Below are 17893 nucleotides of genomic sequence, written 5' to 3' on the forward strand. Positions count from 1 at the left end.
CTTGGGGTAGTATAATCACGTGGTTAATATGGGAAACGCGTATGCGAGATCATCATACATGAAGAAAACTTTAAAGTGGATCAAGCGAGGGGTTGGAACCAAGGCAGCAGCCTGAAGACCACAGATTTGTACGTGGTATACGGATCGAAGGCCGAACCAGACCCGACGCATGCATGCTTAGCCCCGCCGCCACCTCATCCATCCCCGACACCATCCGCCCCTCCATGCGCTGTGCTCTCTCTCACTGTACTGCAGTACAAGGTGTATGTATGCAGTAACGTGCCACAACTCAGGTGCCTGTGCTAATAACAGCAGCCTAGAACTAGGACTTCCTGGCTTGCCACTTCCACACCCACTAAAAACGTGTGTGCACTGAGTCAACCACGGCAAACCAACGACAAAGAAATTTTTCTCCAGAGAGCTTACCAACAAAGCCCAGACAATCTTTTTTTGCATCGGCACTCGCACATAACTGTAACCCTTATCCATTGATCCACCAAGGAGAGAAAGCAACATCGTTTCGTGCATCTGCCAATCTGGCTTGATTTCGAAAAAAAAAGAAAAAAAAAACCACCTTTAAAAAAAACCAATCAACATCGCGCACTCGCGAACAGCTGTTGTTTTGCACATCAACACTCTCCGTTGCTGCCGACGCACCTTTGCACTTGACAAACGGTCGGCTCTGAATCACTTATTTGTGTCCTCTTCGACGCCCCATCACACAGCGTCTCCTGTCAGATTATTTTGCTTGACCCGCACTCTGATCATCACAACCTCCCGCTTCGACTTGTCCCAAAAATCTCGATTTTGATCTCGGAAACGATCCAAGCAACAAAACCCACGGGTATCTCAGTACAGAAGCTGTTTATGTATCAGCACGACAAAATCACGGTCTCTAGACACCTCCCACCCATCAGACTGCAATCATTTCGCATACCGCGGATACCTTGTAGTCCCAGTCTCTTCTCCGACGGCTGAAGCTTTCACGATCGCCTCGCGTTCATGCCTCTGATTTCGAAAAACCGTTCGGTTTCCCCTATGTCAACCAAAAGTCCCACGACTTCCTACTGACCTCCTCGGCCCCCCATCGCCTCGACCACTCGTCAAGCCCCTCACTATTTTTTTGCCAGTCTATGTCTGCCAAAGCCTCCTGAATTGCTACCTAGCAGCCCATCGGATCGCCAAATCTGCAGAGCTTCTTTAGCCAGAAAAGAACCAACGCCAACAAGAACCACCTTCCAAGTAGTTCACCACACCCAATACCGCCAAGATGTCTCTCATCAACGTCCGCCGCGACAACAAGGATGTTTTCTATCGTTACAAGATGGAGCGCCTGCAGACCAAGATCGAGGGTAAAGGCAACGGCATCAAGACCGTTGTCGTCAACCTTACGAGCGTCGCCCAGTCTCTCGCTCGCCCTGGAGCCTACCTTATCAAGTACTTTGGCTTTGAGCTCGGTGCCCAGACCAACATTGATCCCGCCGACGACCGTTGGATCATCAACGGAGCTCACGATGCTGCCAAACTTCAGGACTACCTCGACGGGTTTATCAACAAGTTTGTTCTTTGCAAGAAGTGCAAGAACCCTGAGACCGATGTCATCATCAAGGACGGCAACATCAGCCTGGACTGCAAGGCTTGCGGTGCCCGCTCAGATGTCGACCTTCGTTTGAAGCTCAGCGGTTTCATCCTGAAGAACGTGCCCAAGAAGACGAAGAAGGACAAGGCTGAGCGTAAGGCCGCCCGCAAGGCCAAGCAGAACGGCACAGCCAAGGATGGCGAAGGCAGCGGCGAAGAACACTCTCCCGATGGCTCTGGCAAGGAGAACGGTGACAAGAACGGCCATAATGGCGCCGATGATGGCAGTGACGATGACGATGCTCTCACCCGCAAGATCAAGAATGAGGCTAAGGAGATCTCCTCTAACGGAGGCGGCAAGGCTGATGATGACGAGTGGGCTGTCGACATGAGCGCTGAGGCCGTCAAGGCCCGTCAGCAATCGCTCCCTGGCGAGTTCAAGCAGAAGCTCAACATCAATGGCGAAGATGAGGATGAGGATGGCGAGGGAGGCAACAGCGTTTACGACCAGCTCGGAACCTGGATCCTGGACCAGGCTGCCGAGAAGGGCAACATCGACAAGGTTGACGACATTGCCATCTACGTCAAGGCTAAGGAGTTTGGCATTGAGACCAAGCACCGTACTGTTTTGGTGCTCGTCCAGACTCTTTTCAACGAGAACATCTGTGCACAGATCACCAAGCGTGCCGGCATGCTCAAGCAGGTGTGTAACGAATCCGGGTCAATGTCTAATTCTGGCCGACCAAACCCCCTAATATGGTGAAATGTACATTACTAACTAAGCTTGCGCAGATTGTTACTTCTGAGCGCCACGAGAAGGCCCTCTTGGGTGGTACCGAGAGACTCATTGGTCAACTTAGCAAGGACAAGCCTGAGATGTTTGACAAGATTGTCAAGATTCTTCAACTGTACTACCACCACGATCTCATTTCCGAAGAGGTCGTCACCAAGTGGGGTACACACGCAAGCAAGAAGTACGTGGACTTGTCCACATCCAAGAAGGTCCGCAAGTCGGCTGAGCCTTTCTTGAACTGGCTTGCCGAGGCTGAGGAGGAGGACTCTGACGACGAGTAAAGAGAGGTTCTGTAAGAATGACAAGGTTGTGACAATTCTGCAGCATAAGGTCGAAAGCTTTGATGTGCTTGTTGTTCAGAAATGAAATTAAAATTTTGCCTAGTTGCCACTACTTTGGATCGGCTTGCACCTTTATTACCACGACGCTCCTTTCGTCCCAGGCTTTCCAATTCCATCCTGGGAGGTTCTGTAAAATTCGCGCCAGTTGGGACTTTCCTGTTTACGTTATGGATTTGTTTGATTCTATTTGCGGATTCGCCCAGTCAGGCTGCGACGATGGCACGGATAGCTGTAGAGACAATGATATTCCAGTTCTTGTTGTTTTATATATCGTCCATGGTGAAATTAGTAAATACCGCGATAGTCCTTGTGCGCAGTATACGCTGAGCTTAGGTGTGTACCTGTAGCACATATTCAAAGCGTAGAACCAAGGCTTGATTCGGTATACTCTTCTGTAAAACCTCCAAGTATACGTTTGGCCGATGAACTAACTTGTCAAGGAGAAGAATAGTCAATTCTCAAGGTTGCTCACTTGAGAGCATTGTGTCTTGCGAAAAGGTGCACTGCCAGCTCTATCTGTTTTTTTTCTTTTTTTTTTTTTTTCTTTTTTTTTCCCCCTTCAGACTGACACCCAGGCACACAAGTCCTTCCAGTTCCAGGGATAGGGATTCCGACTGATGCATTTTTTTTTATCTGTCTCGAGTTCGGCATCCTTGTCGCATATAACCTGACAGTCTGAACTACCATTTCCCCGACAAAGGGACTGACTTGCGCATTTTGTTTTTCTAATGAATATTCTCTAAGGCCACGCCAAAATTACAAAAAAAGACACAAAAAATAAAAAAAAGAATCGCCAAGTGGCACCGAATAAGACAACTTGGAATATGGCTGGAGACACGCAGGAACGGAAAAAGAGCTTCATAACGTGGCCGAGGTTGCAAAGATTAAATACAACGGGAGTGATGAACTATATTCGAGATGCCATGTCACCTGGCAGGGAAAGACTGGCGCCTCGTCAGGTGGTCTACAAACTATTGATCTTCCTCGTCATCAACAAGATCCTCATCTTCGTCATCGTCGTCATCCACGTCCTCGTCGGAATCCTCGTCGTCCTCCACATCCTCTTCCCCATCCTCGTCTTGGTCATCATCTTCTTGGTCGTCCAGCTCGGCTTTCTTGGCCTCTTCCTCCTCTTCCTTGCGTTTCTTGTCCTCCTCCCGTCTTGCATCTTCTAGCTGCCTCGCCCTCTCGGCCCGGATCTTGCGCTGCGACACGACAAAGGCGCCGACCGGCGTCTTCTCCCAGTCAAAATCCTTGAGGAAGGCGGCCACCTGCGACCTGTCCCGGGGTGCAAAGTCAATCTTGGATCGCCTTTCCTCGATAAACTTGGCGTTGGCCTCGAGCTTCTGCACGAGCAGCACGACCGCCGACACGACCTTGTTGTTGTTGTTGCCGGAGCCCCTTTTGCGGGAATCCTTGACCCACCGCTTTAGGTTCACGAGCACGGGCAAGGCGAACTCTGGGAACGCTATGTTGGTCGACCAAAGCGCAAAGTACTCTGCCATGAGCTCAACGACCTGATCGCCTACGCCATCCTGGTATACCCGGGTGCGCAGGTGGGACTTGGGAGCCTTGTAGTTGACGGAAAAGTCGAGTTGCGTTAACGTCGAGGCCTTGGGGGGTTTCCTCATCTCGGCGGACTGGAGGACCTCAAGAAGTGGCGATGCCAGTGGGATGTAGGTTCCCGTGGCACGGCTGAGTCGGAGGAGCGAACGTATCAAGAGAAAGCGAAGGGGGAAGTAGGTCGCGGTGGGAATGAGGCGCATGGCGCCCAGTGTAACCTGCACAAGCGGGTAAACAAGCAGCTTCAGCTGGCTTTCGCGGCCGGCCTCGGCCTCAGCCAGAGAGCTGCAGTGCTCCGAGAGGACACATGACCAAAAGTCCAATGAGTGGACGTACTGCCAGTTGTAGACAGCACGGTAGGCATCGTTCTGGTTGTGAACTATGCTGTTGCGCAGGTGGATGGCCAGTTGCCTGATGAAGCTGAAAGCCGTGGTGTAGCCTATTGACTGGTCAACTCCCCACAGACCGGCGGCCGAATTCTTCATCAAGTTGATCGCCTGGATCGTGTTGTGGTTGGTGGCCCTGCTACCCTGGACGAGGCCGTGGTAGACGGCCTTGAGGAGAGCCTCGCGCACGCCCTTGTCACCAATGACCACCAACCTCCTGAGCACCAAGAAAGCTGTGATCCTTGTCGACTCGCTGCTGCCGTTCTGTGCCCAGAAGTTGACAACGGTCTTGATGAGGGTCTTGAGGAGCTTGCGGAATGAGAGGAGGTATGGCAGCAGCGGCGTAAGGGCGGATATGGTCATCTTGAGGGTGCCATCATCAGATAGTGTGCGCAGTACGTGTAGAATAGAGGCTGTGTAGTTCTTGACCAGGATGGACAAGGTCTTGAACTTCTTGCCCTCAGTCTGTACGTACGTCTTGTGAGCTGCTGACTCCTTGACTGGTACGTGGTGCTGCAAGACCTCGGGTATTTGCTTGAGCGCCAGCACCATGACGTCGTGGAAGACCTCTGGGCTAGTGATGCTGTATCGCGGCTGCCTCCCGTCTTGGTCGGCGTCGAGATGTGCTGCACTCCTGAACGCCAACACCACTTGCCTGGCGGCACGTAGTGAGTGAGTTTCCGTCAATAGCTTCTTCCACCTGGCGACCTGTTCCCGAGTAAGCTCGGTGCCCGAGGATGTCTCGTCTCCAGACTCATCGTCATCGTCCTGCTTCTTTGTCTTCCTCTTCTTCTTTGGCTGTTCATCGTCCTCCTTCTCCTGGACCTCCTCGTCTCCGCTGCTCAGAGCATCAATCTCAGCCATATCCGCATTCTCGTCAAAATCAAGCGCCTCCGGATCGTTCTCCTTGAGGAACTTGTAGAACTCTGGATCCTTCTCGGCAAGTGCGTCCATGGCCTCTTTGGTCATGCCGACATCCTCCTCGAGGTCGTCGTTATCGTCGTCGCTGCTGTCGCTTTCGACCGGTGCATCCGCAACCGACTCGTCCGAGTCGCTGTCTTGCTCGCCGTTTTCCTTGGCCGCAGATGAGTCATCCCGTTTTCTCTTGCCGAGCTTTCCCTTCCTGCCCTTGCCCTGCTTGCCGTCCAAGATCTCAAAGCCGCCCTTGAAGAAATCGTCGACGCTCATCTCGCTGACCTTGGCACCAGGCTTGGGCTTGGCCCTGGATACAGCCGCACCTTCACCGCCCTCATTGTCTCCCTTGTAGAAGGCATCATCGGCCTTCTTCTTGAGCTGCTTTTTGGCCTGGACCTGGGTGCGTTGCTTGATCTTGGCAGCGGCCTTGCGCTTTTCAATGACGCCCTTCAAGTGCTTCTTCTCGAACTTCTTGGTGGCCTTGAGGTTCTTTTTGGACGACGCCATGTTTGCGATGGCTGGTGACGTCGCGAGTTATGTATGTGGTTGTTTTTCCTCAGCGGGAGGGTTTGGCTAGGAAAAGGTCAACACCTCGAACTGAACGGGCATTTCTCTCTGCGCCCGTTGCAAAGGTCCCCGAATAATTTTTTCTTTGCAAATCCTTATCGGTACCTTATCGTTCTTGTAGGTGGGTCCAAGATCCCCGCCTACATCTCGGCGCAAAACCGTTGCGAGCAGGGATACAGGCCCCAGGGATGCCACCGAGGGGAACTTTCAGGTGGGGAAGCTCTTGCTTAAGCTTGGCTTCAACCGTCATCGCTCGTCAAAGTCTAGTTGAGCCTCTCAAAATCCGGCTCCTGTAAACAAGCACCTGGAGCAGGCAACCATTTTGATTCTATAACTAACACAAAATGTAACGACGACGATACGCCTTCGCTATTAGCCCAAAGTTTCTCCACTTGCGACATCCTCGAGAACCAAAAGAAACAAAAACCAGCCCAAGATGATGCCCAGGCAAGCGTACGCACCGACGCCGCACAGCTATGTGCCCAACACGGCAATGTCGGCCACCATCAACCTGGATGAGGAGGTCAAGCTTGCCGACACGCGCGCCGAACGCGATTTGCAGGACTCCCTAGCCGAGATCTTCTCCATCATTGTCACCATTGACGAGCTCGAGAAGGCCTTCCTCAAGGATGCCATCCCCGAGGCCGACTACACCGAGATCTGCGAGCGGTCCCTGAAGCAATACCGCTCCATCCTTGCTGATGAGACCGTCGCGGCCGCATTTGGCGACTTGGAGGAATTCAAGGCCGAATGGGATGTGAGTTTAATTTTTCCTTTTTCCCGGCCCCTTTTTGTGCATATGAATTGGCGACAGTTTCCACTGACAAGTAACGCCATGCATAACAGCTCGAGGTGCCTCGCGCCACTGAGCGCATCAGAGTCGGCATGCCCGCCACAGCTGTGCAGGCATCCTCCGGCCCAGGGCCCAGCAACAGCCACCGCCAGAGCGGCCTGCAAGGCGCGTCAGGGAACGGCTCGGGCGGCGCACCGGGAGGTGCGCTCATTCTCGAGGCCACGCAGGATTTCATCACATTCCTCGACGCGCTGCGTCTGGGACTACTAGCCAAGGATCAGCTACATCCGCTGCTCACGGATGTGATCCAGTCGGTCAACAAGGTCACGGACCGCGACTTTGAAAACAGGGGCAAGATTGTGCAGTGGCTCATCACGTTGAACCAGATGAAAGCCACGGAGGAGCTCACAGATGCACAGGCCCGCGAGTTGGAGCTTGACATCAACTCGGCTTACCAAGGGTTCAAGAACACCCTCTCCTAAAGAGGCTGCCGATCCCAAGTAACAAGGCTCTCTGGGCCTTTTTACGTTTTCTCCAAATGATGAGAATAATGAACATATATTGGCGTACAATGGCGATACTTGACATTGCGAACCTGTACATACATGACTTTTATTTTAATTCTTCAAATGTATATATTTGATCGTGTCTAGACCAAAAAGGTCCAAAAACTTGGATACACAAATTCCTCCTCGAATATCCTCCTGACCTGCTCGAGAATAAACTTCTCCACCTTGCCTACGTTCTTCAGGCTTTGCTTGCCGCCCTCGCGCTGTCCAATCTCACTCTCCACTCTGATTTCTTGTAGCAAGCCTCCCATCCTGGTGTTGCCGCCGGCCTTTTCGTCCGACCCGGGAGCAGCACCAGCAGGCGAAGCTAACGTGGCAACACCTTGGGGTGTCGTAGCTGCGGAGGCAGAAGAAGAAGCAGCAGCCGCCGCCGCCCCGCCAGACGTGTCTCCATACTCATCACCATCACCAGCCTCTTTCCCGCTGGCGCTGCCAACAGCCGCCAAGGCGTCCTCGGGGCTCAGGAAGCAAAAGTGCACCCGCTTCCGGATGTGTGCGACCACGCCGACGCCGTCAAACGTCAAGCCGGTGATGCTCAGCCGCACGGGGATGCCGACGAAGCTGGGCATCGGGTAGTCGAGCAGTATGTCGGCCGTCAGCAGCAGCTTGACGTCGCCCGCGTACTTGATCCGGAACACGGCCTGCATGTCCTCGATGCGCCGCTCGCGGTATTTTGTCCGGTCCGACGAGTCGCTCTCGTTTTGCTCATTGCCCGCCGCCGCCGCCGATGACGACTCGCAGTTGCCATCGCCACCTTGGCCGTCTTCCTGCGCCGTGGACATGGTCGTCGTCAGGTCGCGGGTCGGCGGCCGCGACGTGCCGACGCTGGTGGGGGCCAGGGTGCTGACGCTGTGCTTCTCCCGCAGCGTCTGCTGCCCGCTGCGCAGGAAGGACGTCGGGGTCAGGTGGCCACCGAAGCCTCCAAGGCTGGCCGTCTGGAGATCGGCGTTGGAGACGGTAGAGCTGGTGCGACTGTGCGACGGCGTGAAGCCCTCGCCGTCTAGGCCCTGCGACGCAGCCGCCAGCGACCGCCTTCGCCCGCTGCCCCTCCCGGTGCTGCGCAGACCGTTCCACTGCGGGGGGCCGCCCAGCTGCGCGCCGGCAACGGCGGCCAGCGGCGTCTGGGTGCCCGACAGGCCCGACGAGGCCAGGTGTGAGTGGAAGTAGGAAAAGTTGGAGGTGCCGCCCGACAGGATGCCGGGAGTCGAGACGCCAAGGAAGGGAGACGTCAGGTCCTGCGGCGGCACCTCGCCTCGCATCCGGGTGTTGATGTTGATGTTGCTTTTCGTCGGCGTCTGCGGCGGTGCCCCGGGCCTCGGCGCCGAACCTCTGCCGACGCTGCTACTGCTGCTGCTCGCGACCCTGTCCAGCTTGTTCATTCCATCTCCTCGCTGTCCACCAAAGAGCCCATCGTCACCTGACCGCGCAGGGGACGCGGCCGCCTCGCTGCGCCGTTCCTCATAGTCGTGGGTTTCCTCAACGTCCTCGTCCTCGTCGTCGTAGTCCACATCCGGATCCTCCTCGTAAAAGTCCGGCAGCGGATCCGTAATGTCCTTGAGCTCTAGCTCGGGCGGGATGGCACCAAACTGAAAGTCGTGAACCGTTACCGACTTGATGAAGCGTGGTAGCGGCACCGTCTGGAATTTGGAGTGGATGAAATCCCGGATGCGGTGCGCCAGCTCTTCGCCATCAGGGCCCGTCGTCAGCGTCTCCCAATTGAGCTCGATTGACATTTGAGCATCAGCAGGCCAGTCAGGTCTTTGGGTATGGTTCAGTTAATCAGCCGGGCTGCTTGAGATTTATCTGGATTATATTATTCTTGAACATCAGGCAATTGATTTGCAGCTTTTTTTCGTTGTGTATGTGTCATGAATTTCTTCTACTTTTCCCGTTTGACGAGTGTTCATCCCTCACTGAGCCGGCAAAACTGTGCTGTGAACTGCCCGCTTCCCCAATGCTCGTGGCGCTGAAATGCCCACCACTGTCGGTGAGGTGAGTGAGTATGTTGCTACAGTCAGCTACACCACACCCAAAGTTCAAAGCCGACAAAAAAATTCTGAGAAGTACTGAAAATCTGCAATCATTTCTTAGGCGACTTATATGAATTTCAATAGATTGACAGAGGACTCATGATTGTTCAAATAGCACCTACAGTAAGCCAAGTTACTCAAGACGTCAAAATGCAATCAGTGCCAGCGCCGCGCTGTCCCACCAACGATTCCCTTTACTCCAGCGCCGTGCAGGCAAGAAACAAAAAGAGCAACCGACGTCAAGCAACGTCAGTGAAAAAATACATTGCGAACATCAAGCAGTCCTCCAATGATCTTCCACCTAGCTCGACTCTCTCCACTGATATAGTTATCTATTCCCGTCTCCGGAACCAGCCACCTCCAACTGCTTAATGATCGTGACCGGCTCAGTCGTGAATTTTTAGTCCGCAACATCCTCAAACCTCGTCGTTCTTCCGTGCCCGTGCCCCGACATCATCACGCTGTTCCCGAACTGGTGCCAGCAGTTGGGCGCCTGCAGTATATACCGCGCCATGGCCTCTCGGAACCTCGACTTGTACTCCTTGGGACTCGTAACCGTCGGTCTGTTGCGCCCGCCACCTGCGAACCCACGGTCCTTGATCCACGACTCAAGCTTCTTGTCCCAGGTATAAGTTCGGATGCAGTCGATGATGCCAACCACTAGTTCTTTCCGTGCCTCGTCCACTGCAACCATGAGGGAATAGTCCATCACGTTTTGCCGCGCTAGGAAAAGTGTGTCGTTCCAGACAGAGGCGCTCAGTATCTTTTTGGAGTGTTCCCTTGCAAACAGGGGCGACTCATAGATGTACTCAACCATGTTCTCGTCAAGTAGCACTTCGTTCTGCTCGCCTGTTGATTGTATCTTGCGGTTGCGCATTGATCCCTTGAGATCAAAAATTCGATCGGGCGACCGGTCGTAGAAGAGATTTTCCATGACCAAGAGATCCAGCTTAATTTCAGTATTGGTCATGGGATTCTTGATGATGATTTGAAAGAAGCCCAGCATCTTGGCAATCACCGATGGAAGATCATGGAAAAGTGCCTCGGCCATGATGTTGAAATATGAAGGCGCAAACTTGAGAAAGGCTTGCGTCTCGATTGGCGACAGTGACTAAGTAGTAGCGAGAGTTGTGTCAGCTTTCTTTAGGGCATATATTGGCTTGTTCGATGTGCGAGGAGAGCAGAAAATGCACGAATAATTGGGTTCAAACGGCCTTACCTTCATGACCAGACGATCATCCAGGGTCTTGAGAAACACAGACCTTGTCTTTCCACCACGCGAGTCCCACTTGAGGCAGCGAGATAGAGACTCGATGATACGGTCCGCTACGTTGCACTTGCGCCGTAACGCATCAAACTGTTCGGCGTAAAAAATCTTGCAGAGCAACTTGGCAGAGCCCTCGGTGAACTGATACTTGAGATGTGTACCCGTAGACCGTTTCAGGCTCTTCTCGAGCTCTGCTTCATCAGTGAATATATCTGTGGCAGTGTCTGACAGTACAGCAGCTGGATCCGAGTCAATCGCTACAGTAACATCGTTCGAGAGTGTATGATCTATATCCTCGGATGTATCCGGCCTGCGAGCCGAAGACGTCTTCCACGAGCGCCGGATATCGGCCAGCTTGGCCTGATAATCCGTTGAGCTGAGAGCGAACGCAATCAGCGAGCTGGGTTCGTCCTCCCGCACGACCACGTCCGAGTCGATAAAGATGTGGTCTGTTGCATTGAATGGGTATTCGAGCGGTGACCACCCACTAGCAGACCTCTCTGCCCAAAAGTTGGTGAGCATCTTCATCAGGCTTGTCTTAGTGTTCTTGGGCATATCATCGGTTGGTTCGTCGGGCATCAAAATGTCATCTAGCAACGAAGACTGGTCTGCATCACTGCCACCTTCATCGTCCGAGCCAGTCTGACTCTCGCCCGGCCGAGTATCTTCTAATTCTCCGTGAACCGAGCCTGTGTCGGTCTGAGAAGGCCCGTTCTCAGGGGTAGTTTCCTCTGAATTTCTCTCTGTAGCTTGCTCAGGGACCATGGTAGGCGATTTTGACGGCTTTTCGGGTTGCTCTTTGGGTACGACTGTAGGTGATACTGCTCTGGGCCCCTCGTTCCCCTGCTCCTCCTCGTGCCCAAGCTCCTTCACAGCCTGATCAACATCTTGGTATACCTCCACAGTGGCCTTGGTAGATGTGCGTGGTAAGAAGGCACGCGAGTAGTGCATCTTGGCAGCGCGCTGCTTGCGATCTTTCATTCGCTCTTTTTCGAATTCGCGACTGAGCTGCTCGAAATGTTTGGCTAGAACCGACACACGAGAGTCCTTCTTCTTACCATGGACGTAACGAGGAATAGAAGACTGGCCAGCCTTTCTGTGTACCTTTAAGGCACTAATCCCCAAGCGCTCGGAGAGTTTCTTCTCGCTCTTAGTGGAACTTTCCGTCGGCACGCGGGACAGCTCAGACCCTATACTCGACTCATTGGCCTTGGAGTCTAGGAGTACCGGTGACTTTGTAATTCCAGAAGGCAGTCGGGTGAATGGGAGAGATGATTGCGACAGTGCTCTGACCATCGGGGGAGACACCGTCAGTCCCGCTCTACGAGACGACCCCCGCTCCATAACATATTTCTGTTGCTCGGCCTGGGCTTGAGCGGCTGCTGCAACCACTTTACTTGTCTCTCCCGAAAGCGTGCGAAAGTCTTTTCTGAGCTGCTCGACTTTCACTGCAAGAAGAGGAGCGGAATTCGTCGACGTGGAAGATGCCGAGCCCTGAGCAGACTTGGTTTGCGCCTCTGCGGTTTTGGACTCTACAGTTGGAATGGGGACAGCCGGGGTAGGCGTGTTGCTCTCTGAATCGTTCGAAGAACTAATCTCACGGCTGGCTCCTTCAATCCCCTCTGGAAAGTATGTATCACTTCTGTTCCGTGTATGGGCGCGTGGAGTGGCCAGATCCAGCGGCTCCACGGCACCTAGTAGTGCATTGACCTGGCGTTGGTCAGCAGCCCCTTCATCGTTGAGAGGAGCGCTGTCCGTTGTTTGAGACTGAGCATCGCTAGCCGCAACAGTCGTTACACTTGCAACCACCTCGGTTGATTGGCACTCGGGTTTTTCGTCGAGTTCTTCCGGTATTGTTGCCTGGGTTGTGGTCAGAGATGCCTTCTCGTCGCCCTCTGAGCTAACCGAAATAATAGATGTAGCATCGGTGGGCAGCGACTCCTTGGAATCATTGTCTCCAAACATTTTCTTGAGTTGGATCATGGTGAGTTGCCGGACGTCTTTATCCGACAAAAAGTCGGCTTCGAACTTGGCAAAGGCGGCGTCCCACTCCTGAACTCGCTCCAACATCTCACGAAATACAGGATTCATGGGTATGACCTCGTAGTACTTTGAGTTCATGTATGCGTCTTGAAGCTTTCGAATGAGCTCTGGCAAGTCCTCTTGAGCTTTCTTAGTGAGCCTCTCAACCTCGCTCTTGCATAGCTCCGATTTGTCAGGAAGCACACTGTCGATCCTGATACTTTTGAGTCTTGTCTTGACCGAGTTGATGAACCGTGTCCAGCGTTCTTCACACTTTAGGAAGATGTCATTCTTGAGTTTGAGGTCATGTTCTACTTTCCATGTGATGCGTGCACGGGGGACAATGATTTCGAGAAGGTCGATAGGATCCCAGTGGATGCGGATCGTGTTTCCGCGGAAATTGAAATACCGGATGTGCTCCTTCTGGTGATCATGAGTGCAGCCTGACCCCGGGTGTAAGTGTAAGCCCTTGCCCCAGAACGAGAGTTCCAAATATTTGCCAAATGAGTATTTCCAAGAGCTGTCGGACATGACCATCACTCCTATATCTTTTTTGCAAGACTTGCAGTAGTTCCACATGTAAATGTCATCGTCCACGGGCGTTAGTGTTACCCCTGATGGTAGAGGCGTGTCTTTCTCAATGAAGACTGTAATCCGGGCATCTTCATGGACGTATGTCCGATGGTGCTGCCACATGGGACGGTCACAGCCATTAGCGTGACAGATGCTGGTGCTGCTCATGGAAAGGTCCTCAATATATTGTCCTAGGGTGCAATCGGGATCCATGTGTCCACTTGGATCTGGATGTTCGTCGTAGAAACCAATCGCAACGAGACCAGGTCCAGAGCATGGTATCTTCGTGTCCGTGCAAATGACCGAATACAGCACGACAATGTTCTGATGCGAATAGGGGTCGAAGAGATCAATGTTTCCCTGGAGGTAGTTCTCCCAGTGCCGTGTCTGAGTCTCGTAAATATACCGCGCTTTATCGTATTCGGCATCATGGACAGCGTGCAGAACCTCCATGACCTGTCTGGGAGCCTTGTGACCAAATTGGTGGACCATTTCTGGTTTGATGAGCTGGAATCGCGCTGGCTTTGTTTTCTCGGCTTCTGTCTGCTCTTCAACCATGTCCTGATCGCACAGTCGCTTGAGGTAACTTAGACGCCTCTCTTGTTCACGAGCTTTCATCAATAGGTAGGGCTGAGGGAACCTGACGAAGGGCGAAGCTGACAAAATTTTGGTTTCATACTTGGCAATCATTTCGCTATAGTATGTCGGCATTGGTACATCCTCGGGCAGGGGACTGTCGTTCCCAACGTGCGAATGATGTTCATGCAGCGAAATAAGCCGTGGGGTCCGCTCCTGAGCCTGTTCAATTTCGGTACCTTGAGCCTTGGGGGTTTGATCATCTCCGTCAGGCAATACACTTGGCTGTGCACCCGTGGTTGATCCTTGACTTGTCTCGTTGCCCTGATCCACGTCCGCTTGAACATCCTGCAAAGCCGTGACCTCCTTTGTTTGGGCTGCTGCCAGCTCACAGCAGTTCAAAGTAAGGGCTTCATCCGGCTGATCTTGCGACTCGGAGTTTTGCGATATCTGTTCGTCGGCCTCGGGTAGCTTGATAAACTCGTCTCTCATGAGACAAGATTCCAGCTTCAAATTGTACACAACATAAACCATGAATTCCGTAATGCGCTTCATGCGAGTGAGAATATCTGCTTTTGCGCCTCGCAACGCTATGGTGCAGCCTAGTTCTCTTTCGCAGCCAGAGATGAAGATGTACGTCTTTTTCTTGCCCGGTATTTCTTTATTGACAAAGGTCTTGACCTCAAACCCAGCAGCCTGGCCGACATGGACTGGCAAGGCCAGCATATCTAGCGACGAGATGATGCTTGCCTTGGCGCATCTGGAAACAGCCCCGATCACTGATGGCTTTACATTGTATGCCACGGCCACATTCGCCTCCGAGAGGTACTGCAAGGCCACACCAGCCACGCTCCGCTCAGCTAGGAGCACTTGGGGCCGGAGAGTCATGATGCGGCTGACGACGACGCGGAGATACTCCTTCTCCTGTTCTATCACTGGCTGCAGGCTCATGAAATGTTGTTGGTGTCTCTGGTACTCGATTGGAAACGAAATGATGACTATGCGTGGATTGACAATGCTCCTAGGCATGTTCTTCAAAGCCAAGTTTTTCGAAAAGATTACCCCTGAGACGTAGCTAGTGTCCCCCGGTTTGGCGCCGGGGATCCTTTTCAGCTTGACGTAGTGGCGAATATCCATGTGGTCCTGGTTGCGACTATCTGGGGAGACATCATCGGCGCAGCGAGTAAGGATTGGAAGCAGAGCCTTCTCCCAGGCGTCTGCGTTGGGTACTTGATCGTCCTGTAGAAGCTGGTGAAGTAGCTTGGTAACATGCTTCAAACTGGAAGGACTCAATTGATTCTCATCGGATCTCTGATTACGGATCGAGTCGCTTCTCGTCAATTTGGTTGCTTCAATGGGACTTTCTAGAGACGCAAGTGCCTCGCCTGAAGCAGCAAATCCTCTTCCAAACACTCCAGACCTTGGCCGAGGAGAGCGCATGCCGTGTAGGGGTTGCGCTGTACTTGCTGTGCTCATATTGCGCCTTCTTGTTGGACGTGTAGACAGTCCCATGACGATAGGTGCGCCATCGTCTGGCCCACGGCTCGTGAAACTGAGGCCACTGATGCTCTTCTCACCTTGGCGCATACGATGTCGCTTCCCTGTCGATAGCAACGGCCCAAAGTTGGCCTTGTCCGGGTCCAAGCTGGCCGGCGCAACATCGGAGCTCGCCATTGTAGCAAATATGCTCATCTGTTCATCCCCGCTCGATTCCTCCGACATGTACGGTTCAAGTTCAGGGTCAATGATGTTGTCGTCGTGGAAAGCAGGGAGCGTGGTCTTGCGCCCTAGCTCATCGTGTATGGGTCTTCGGAAAGGAGCTCGCTCTTCAGCGGTGGCCTTGAAACGTCCTAGGAAGTTCGACTTGGACTGGTTTCTTCGATGGCCCGACGAGATAGGCCTGCCAGCCAGTGATCTCAAGGAGCGCGAAGAGCTCGGGCGGCTTAGCTGTGGAGCATCTATCTCGAGAATCTTGGAATCTCCTATACGTCGTGTGGCGGGGATGGCCATCATGGGCGTTTTGACTGATCTGGAATCGTCCACATCCTCAGCCCGCTCCATTATACTCACCTCGTCGTCTGCTCTAGGCCTGGGAGTCTGCGTATCTTTGCCTGAGCGGAAGATAGCAGGCAAATATGAGTCATTGTCGGAATCATCAGAACCCGAATCATATCTGCGGTTGATGATCTCTAGGCAGGTTTTGCACACCCGCAGGCTCCCAGAGACACCAAATTTGGCGCCGGAAATCGTGGAAGTGCACTTAGAGTCGAAGATACAACCACATGTTCGACAGTGGTGCTTTCGACGAAACGCCGAGAATGGGTTCCCGCAAAGAAAACACTCTTTGCATGTTTCATCCGCCATCCAGAACTCCTTGCTCACTACTTGCTTCCGCATCGACTCCAGCCTGGCATTCACGGTCTGTGGAGCGCCCTCGTTGGTGGTAGTTCCTGGGATCCGCAGTTTGCCCGAGGGTAACTGTTGAGGTTGCTCGTGCCGTGCAAATGAGTCGTGATACACCGAGTTATGGGCAGACGTGCTTATTGTGCTAGGCTTTGTCATCCCCGGCTCTAGAGATTCTGCTCGCGCCCTGTTGACCCCAATGATCCGCGCCTGGCTGATTCTGTCTATGACGGCGGGCCTCCTTAAACTCTCTCTAGATGATGCTCTTGCTTCCGTAGATGGTGCCCGCAAGCTTCTCCTGTCAGCACTATGCTGGGTGGAAACAGACGCTGCTGAGCCCCTGACTGGGCTCATGCGAGAGTCGGAGCCTTCGTCCGGGCCCAAGCTTTCGTCTCTGCGGGAAGAGCCTGGCAGGGCGTACTTCACATCGGAGCTTTCCAAGGAATTTATAGTGCCTGAAAGAACTGTTGTGTGAGCTTCCGAGCTTTTGCTAGAGCTTCCGACTCTGATATGCTGTGGAGCGTCTTCCACCCTGGTCGTCACGCCACGAGCAGCATCCTTGTCTCTAAAGGCAGATACTGTTATGGGTGCCAACGATGGGTTAACCACAGCTGAGGAAGCTACAGTCTTGGACATTCTAGGCAGGTTTTGCATGCTTGACGAAGTTGATTTTGGAGCTGCCGCAGTCGCAACAGATGAGGCTTTAGAGGATCGCAGGTCATGTGCGGTACCGTCTACTGAAGTGCCGACGTGGGGAGAGGTCGGCGGGTTCTGGGCGCCATCTGGAAAAGCCGATAGCAAAGTAGAGGCTGTTGCAGTACTGCTAGTGCGAGGCAGCGAGGTGGCAGGGCTCTTGATGGCCAAAGACCCGGAGGTACTGCCGCTCGTGTTTTTGGAAGCAGCATCCACGTTACTAACATCCTCCAAGGAAAGCTCCGGGGACTTCACGCCCACGGCTTCCTTCAATCTACTGTATAGCCCGCTTAAGCCCTGCTGCACAAGATCCCCAGCGCCTCCTTTCCTCTCGGAGGTCGGGGAGGAGCTTGGCGGGGCGGCAAAATCGTTGAAGGTTGTCAAGACATCGGACTGGCTTGCCGAGGTGTGGATCTGATCGAGGGCCTGTGCGAGTTGCTCTTTGTCAATCTGCGAGGCGGTAGAAATGGAGGCGAGGGATCCGCGTCGGGCACGGAGGTGGTTGTTGGCGGACGAAGACATGATGGCAACGGTGCCCAACCGTTGTTTGGGACGGTTGTCAGGCGTCTGAGGAGGGTGTCGAGGTGGCGACGGTCATTTTGCGAGCAAGTCAAAAGGCGATAGCGTGTGGACTTCACAGGGCAGACGAAGCAAATATAATCAGGTTCACTAAGACACTAGAGTCATGAGAATAAAGACGTTTGACGGGTACAAGATATAGCGTCGGGGTTGGTGAGCTTCAGGTAGACTGAACGGTATAAACATGAGTCTCAATTTGAGTGGGCTGTCCCACCCTGGCGATGGGTGCTGCGTTGTAATCCTAC

At 53.3% G+C, this 17893-nt stretch overlaps 5 protein-coding genes across 5 annotated transcripts; 2 read left to right on the plus strand and 3 right to left on the minus strand.

Annotated features, from left to right (window-relative positions):
- Positions 1-260: 260 nt before the first annotated feature.
- MGG_08866 (eukaryotic translation initiation factor 5) lies at positions 261-2973 on the plus strand. The gene is made up of 2 exons (XM_003713844.1): positions 261-2281; positions 2371-2973. The coding sequence occupies exons 1-2, from the start codon at positions 1271-1273 to the stop codon at positions 2650-2652; spliced, it is 1293 nt and encodes a 430-aa protein (XP_003713892.1). The 5' UTR covers positions 261-1270; the 3' UTR covers positions 2653-2973.
- A 609-nt stretch (positions 2974-3582) lies between these two features.
- On the minus strand, positions 3583-6229 carry MGG_08867 (nucleolar complex protein 2). The gene has a single exon (XM_003713845.1). The coding sequence runs from the start codon at positions 6081-6083 to the stop codon at positions 3684-3686; it is 2400 nt and encodes a 799-aa protein (XP_003713893.1). The 5' UTR covers positions 6084-6229; the 3' UTR covers positions 3583-3683.
- Positions 6230-6310: 81 nt separating this feature from the next.
- Positions 6311-7674, plus strand: MGG_08868 (vacuolar protein sorting-associated protein 28). The gene is made up of 2 exons (XM_003713846.1): positions 6311-6900; positions 6990-7674. The coding sequence occupies exons 1-2, from the start codon at positions 6580-6582 to the stop codon at positions 7416-7418; spliced, it is 750 nt and encodes a 249-aa protein (XP_003713894.1). The 5' UTR covers positions 6311-6579; the 3' UTR covers positions 7419-7674.
- Positions 7502-9451, minus strand: MGG_08869 (mitochondrial distribution and morphology protein 12). The gene has a single exon (XM_003713847.1). The coding sequence runs from the start codon at positions 9236-9238 to the stop codon at positions 7586-7588; it is 1653 nt and encodes a 550-aa protein (XP_003713895.1). The 5' UTR covers positions 9239-9451; the 3' UTR covers positions 7502-7585.
- Positions 9452-9561: 110 nt separating this feature from the next.
- Positions 9562-17884, minus strand: MGG_14757 (1-phosphatidylinositol-3-phosphate 5-kinase FAB1). The gene is made up of 2 exons (XM_003713848.1): positions 10755-17884; positions 9562-10646 (listed from the first exon to the last, which is right to left on the minus strand). The coding sequence occupies exons 1-2, from the start codon at positions 17589-17591 to the stop codon at positions 9936-9938; spliced, it is 7548 nt and encodes a 2515-aa protein (XP_003713896.1). The 5' UTR covers positions 17592-17884; the 3' UTR covers positions 9562-9935.
- Between the last annotated feature and the right edge of the window lie 9 nt (positions 17885-17893).

The sequence above is a fragment of the Pyricularia oryzae genome, chromosome 2, assembly GCF_000002495.2.
Source record: "Pyricularia oryzae 70-15 chromosome 2, whole genome shotgun sequence".
NCBI classification, from domain to species: Eukaryota; Fungi; Ascomycota; class Sordariomycetes; order Magnaporthales; family Pyriculariaceae; genus Pyricularia; species Pyricularia oryzae.

What these genes read in the sequence shown, in the direction of transcription:
- MGG_08869 (XM_003713847.1), bottom strand. Translation starts at nt 9,238, where the DNA reads ATGTCAATCGAGCTCAATTGGGAGACGCTGACGACGGGCCCTGATGGC.
- MGG_08868 (XM_003713846.1), top strand. Translation starts at nt 6,580, where the DNA reads ATGATGCCCAGGCAAGCGTACGCACCGACGCCGCACAGCTATGTGCCC. An exon ending in AATTCAAGGCCGAATGGGAT is followed by an intron (nt 6,901 to 6,989) that starts GTGAGTTTAATT and finishes CATGCATAACAG; the next exon opens with CTCGAGGTGCCTCGCGCCAC.
- MGG_08866 (XM_003713844.1), top strand. Translation starts at nt 1,271, where the DNA reads ATGTCTCTCATCAACGTCCGCCGCGACAACAAGGATGTTTTCTATCGT. An exon ending in GTGCCGGCATGCTCAAGCAG is followed by an intron (nt 2,282 to 2,370) that starts GTGTGTAACGAA and finishes AAGCTTGCGCAG; the next exon opens with ATTGTTACTTCTGAGCGCCA.
- MGG_14757 (XM_003713848.1), bottom strand. Translation starts at nt 17,591, where the DNA reads ATGTCTTCGTCCGCCAACAACCACCTCCGTGCCCGACGCGGATCCCTC. An exon ending in ATGATCGTCTGGTCATGAAG is followed by an intron (nt 10,647 to 10,754) that starts GTAAGGCCGTTT and finishes GCTACTACTTAG; the next exon opens with TCACTGTCGCCAATCGAGAC.
- MGG_08867 (XM_003713845.1), bottom strand. Translation starts at nt 6,083, where the DNA reads ATGGCGTCGTCCAAAAAGAACCTCAAGGCCACCAAGAAGTTCGAGAAG.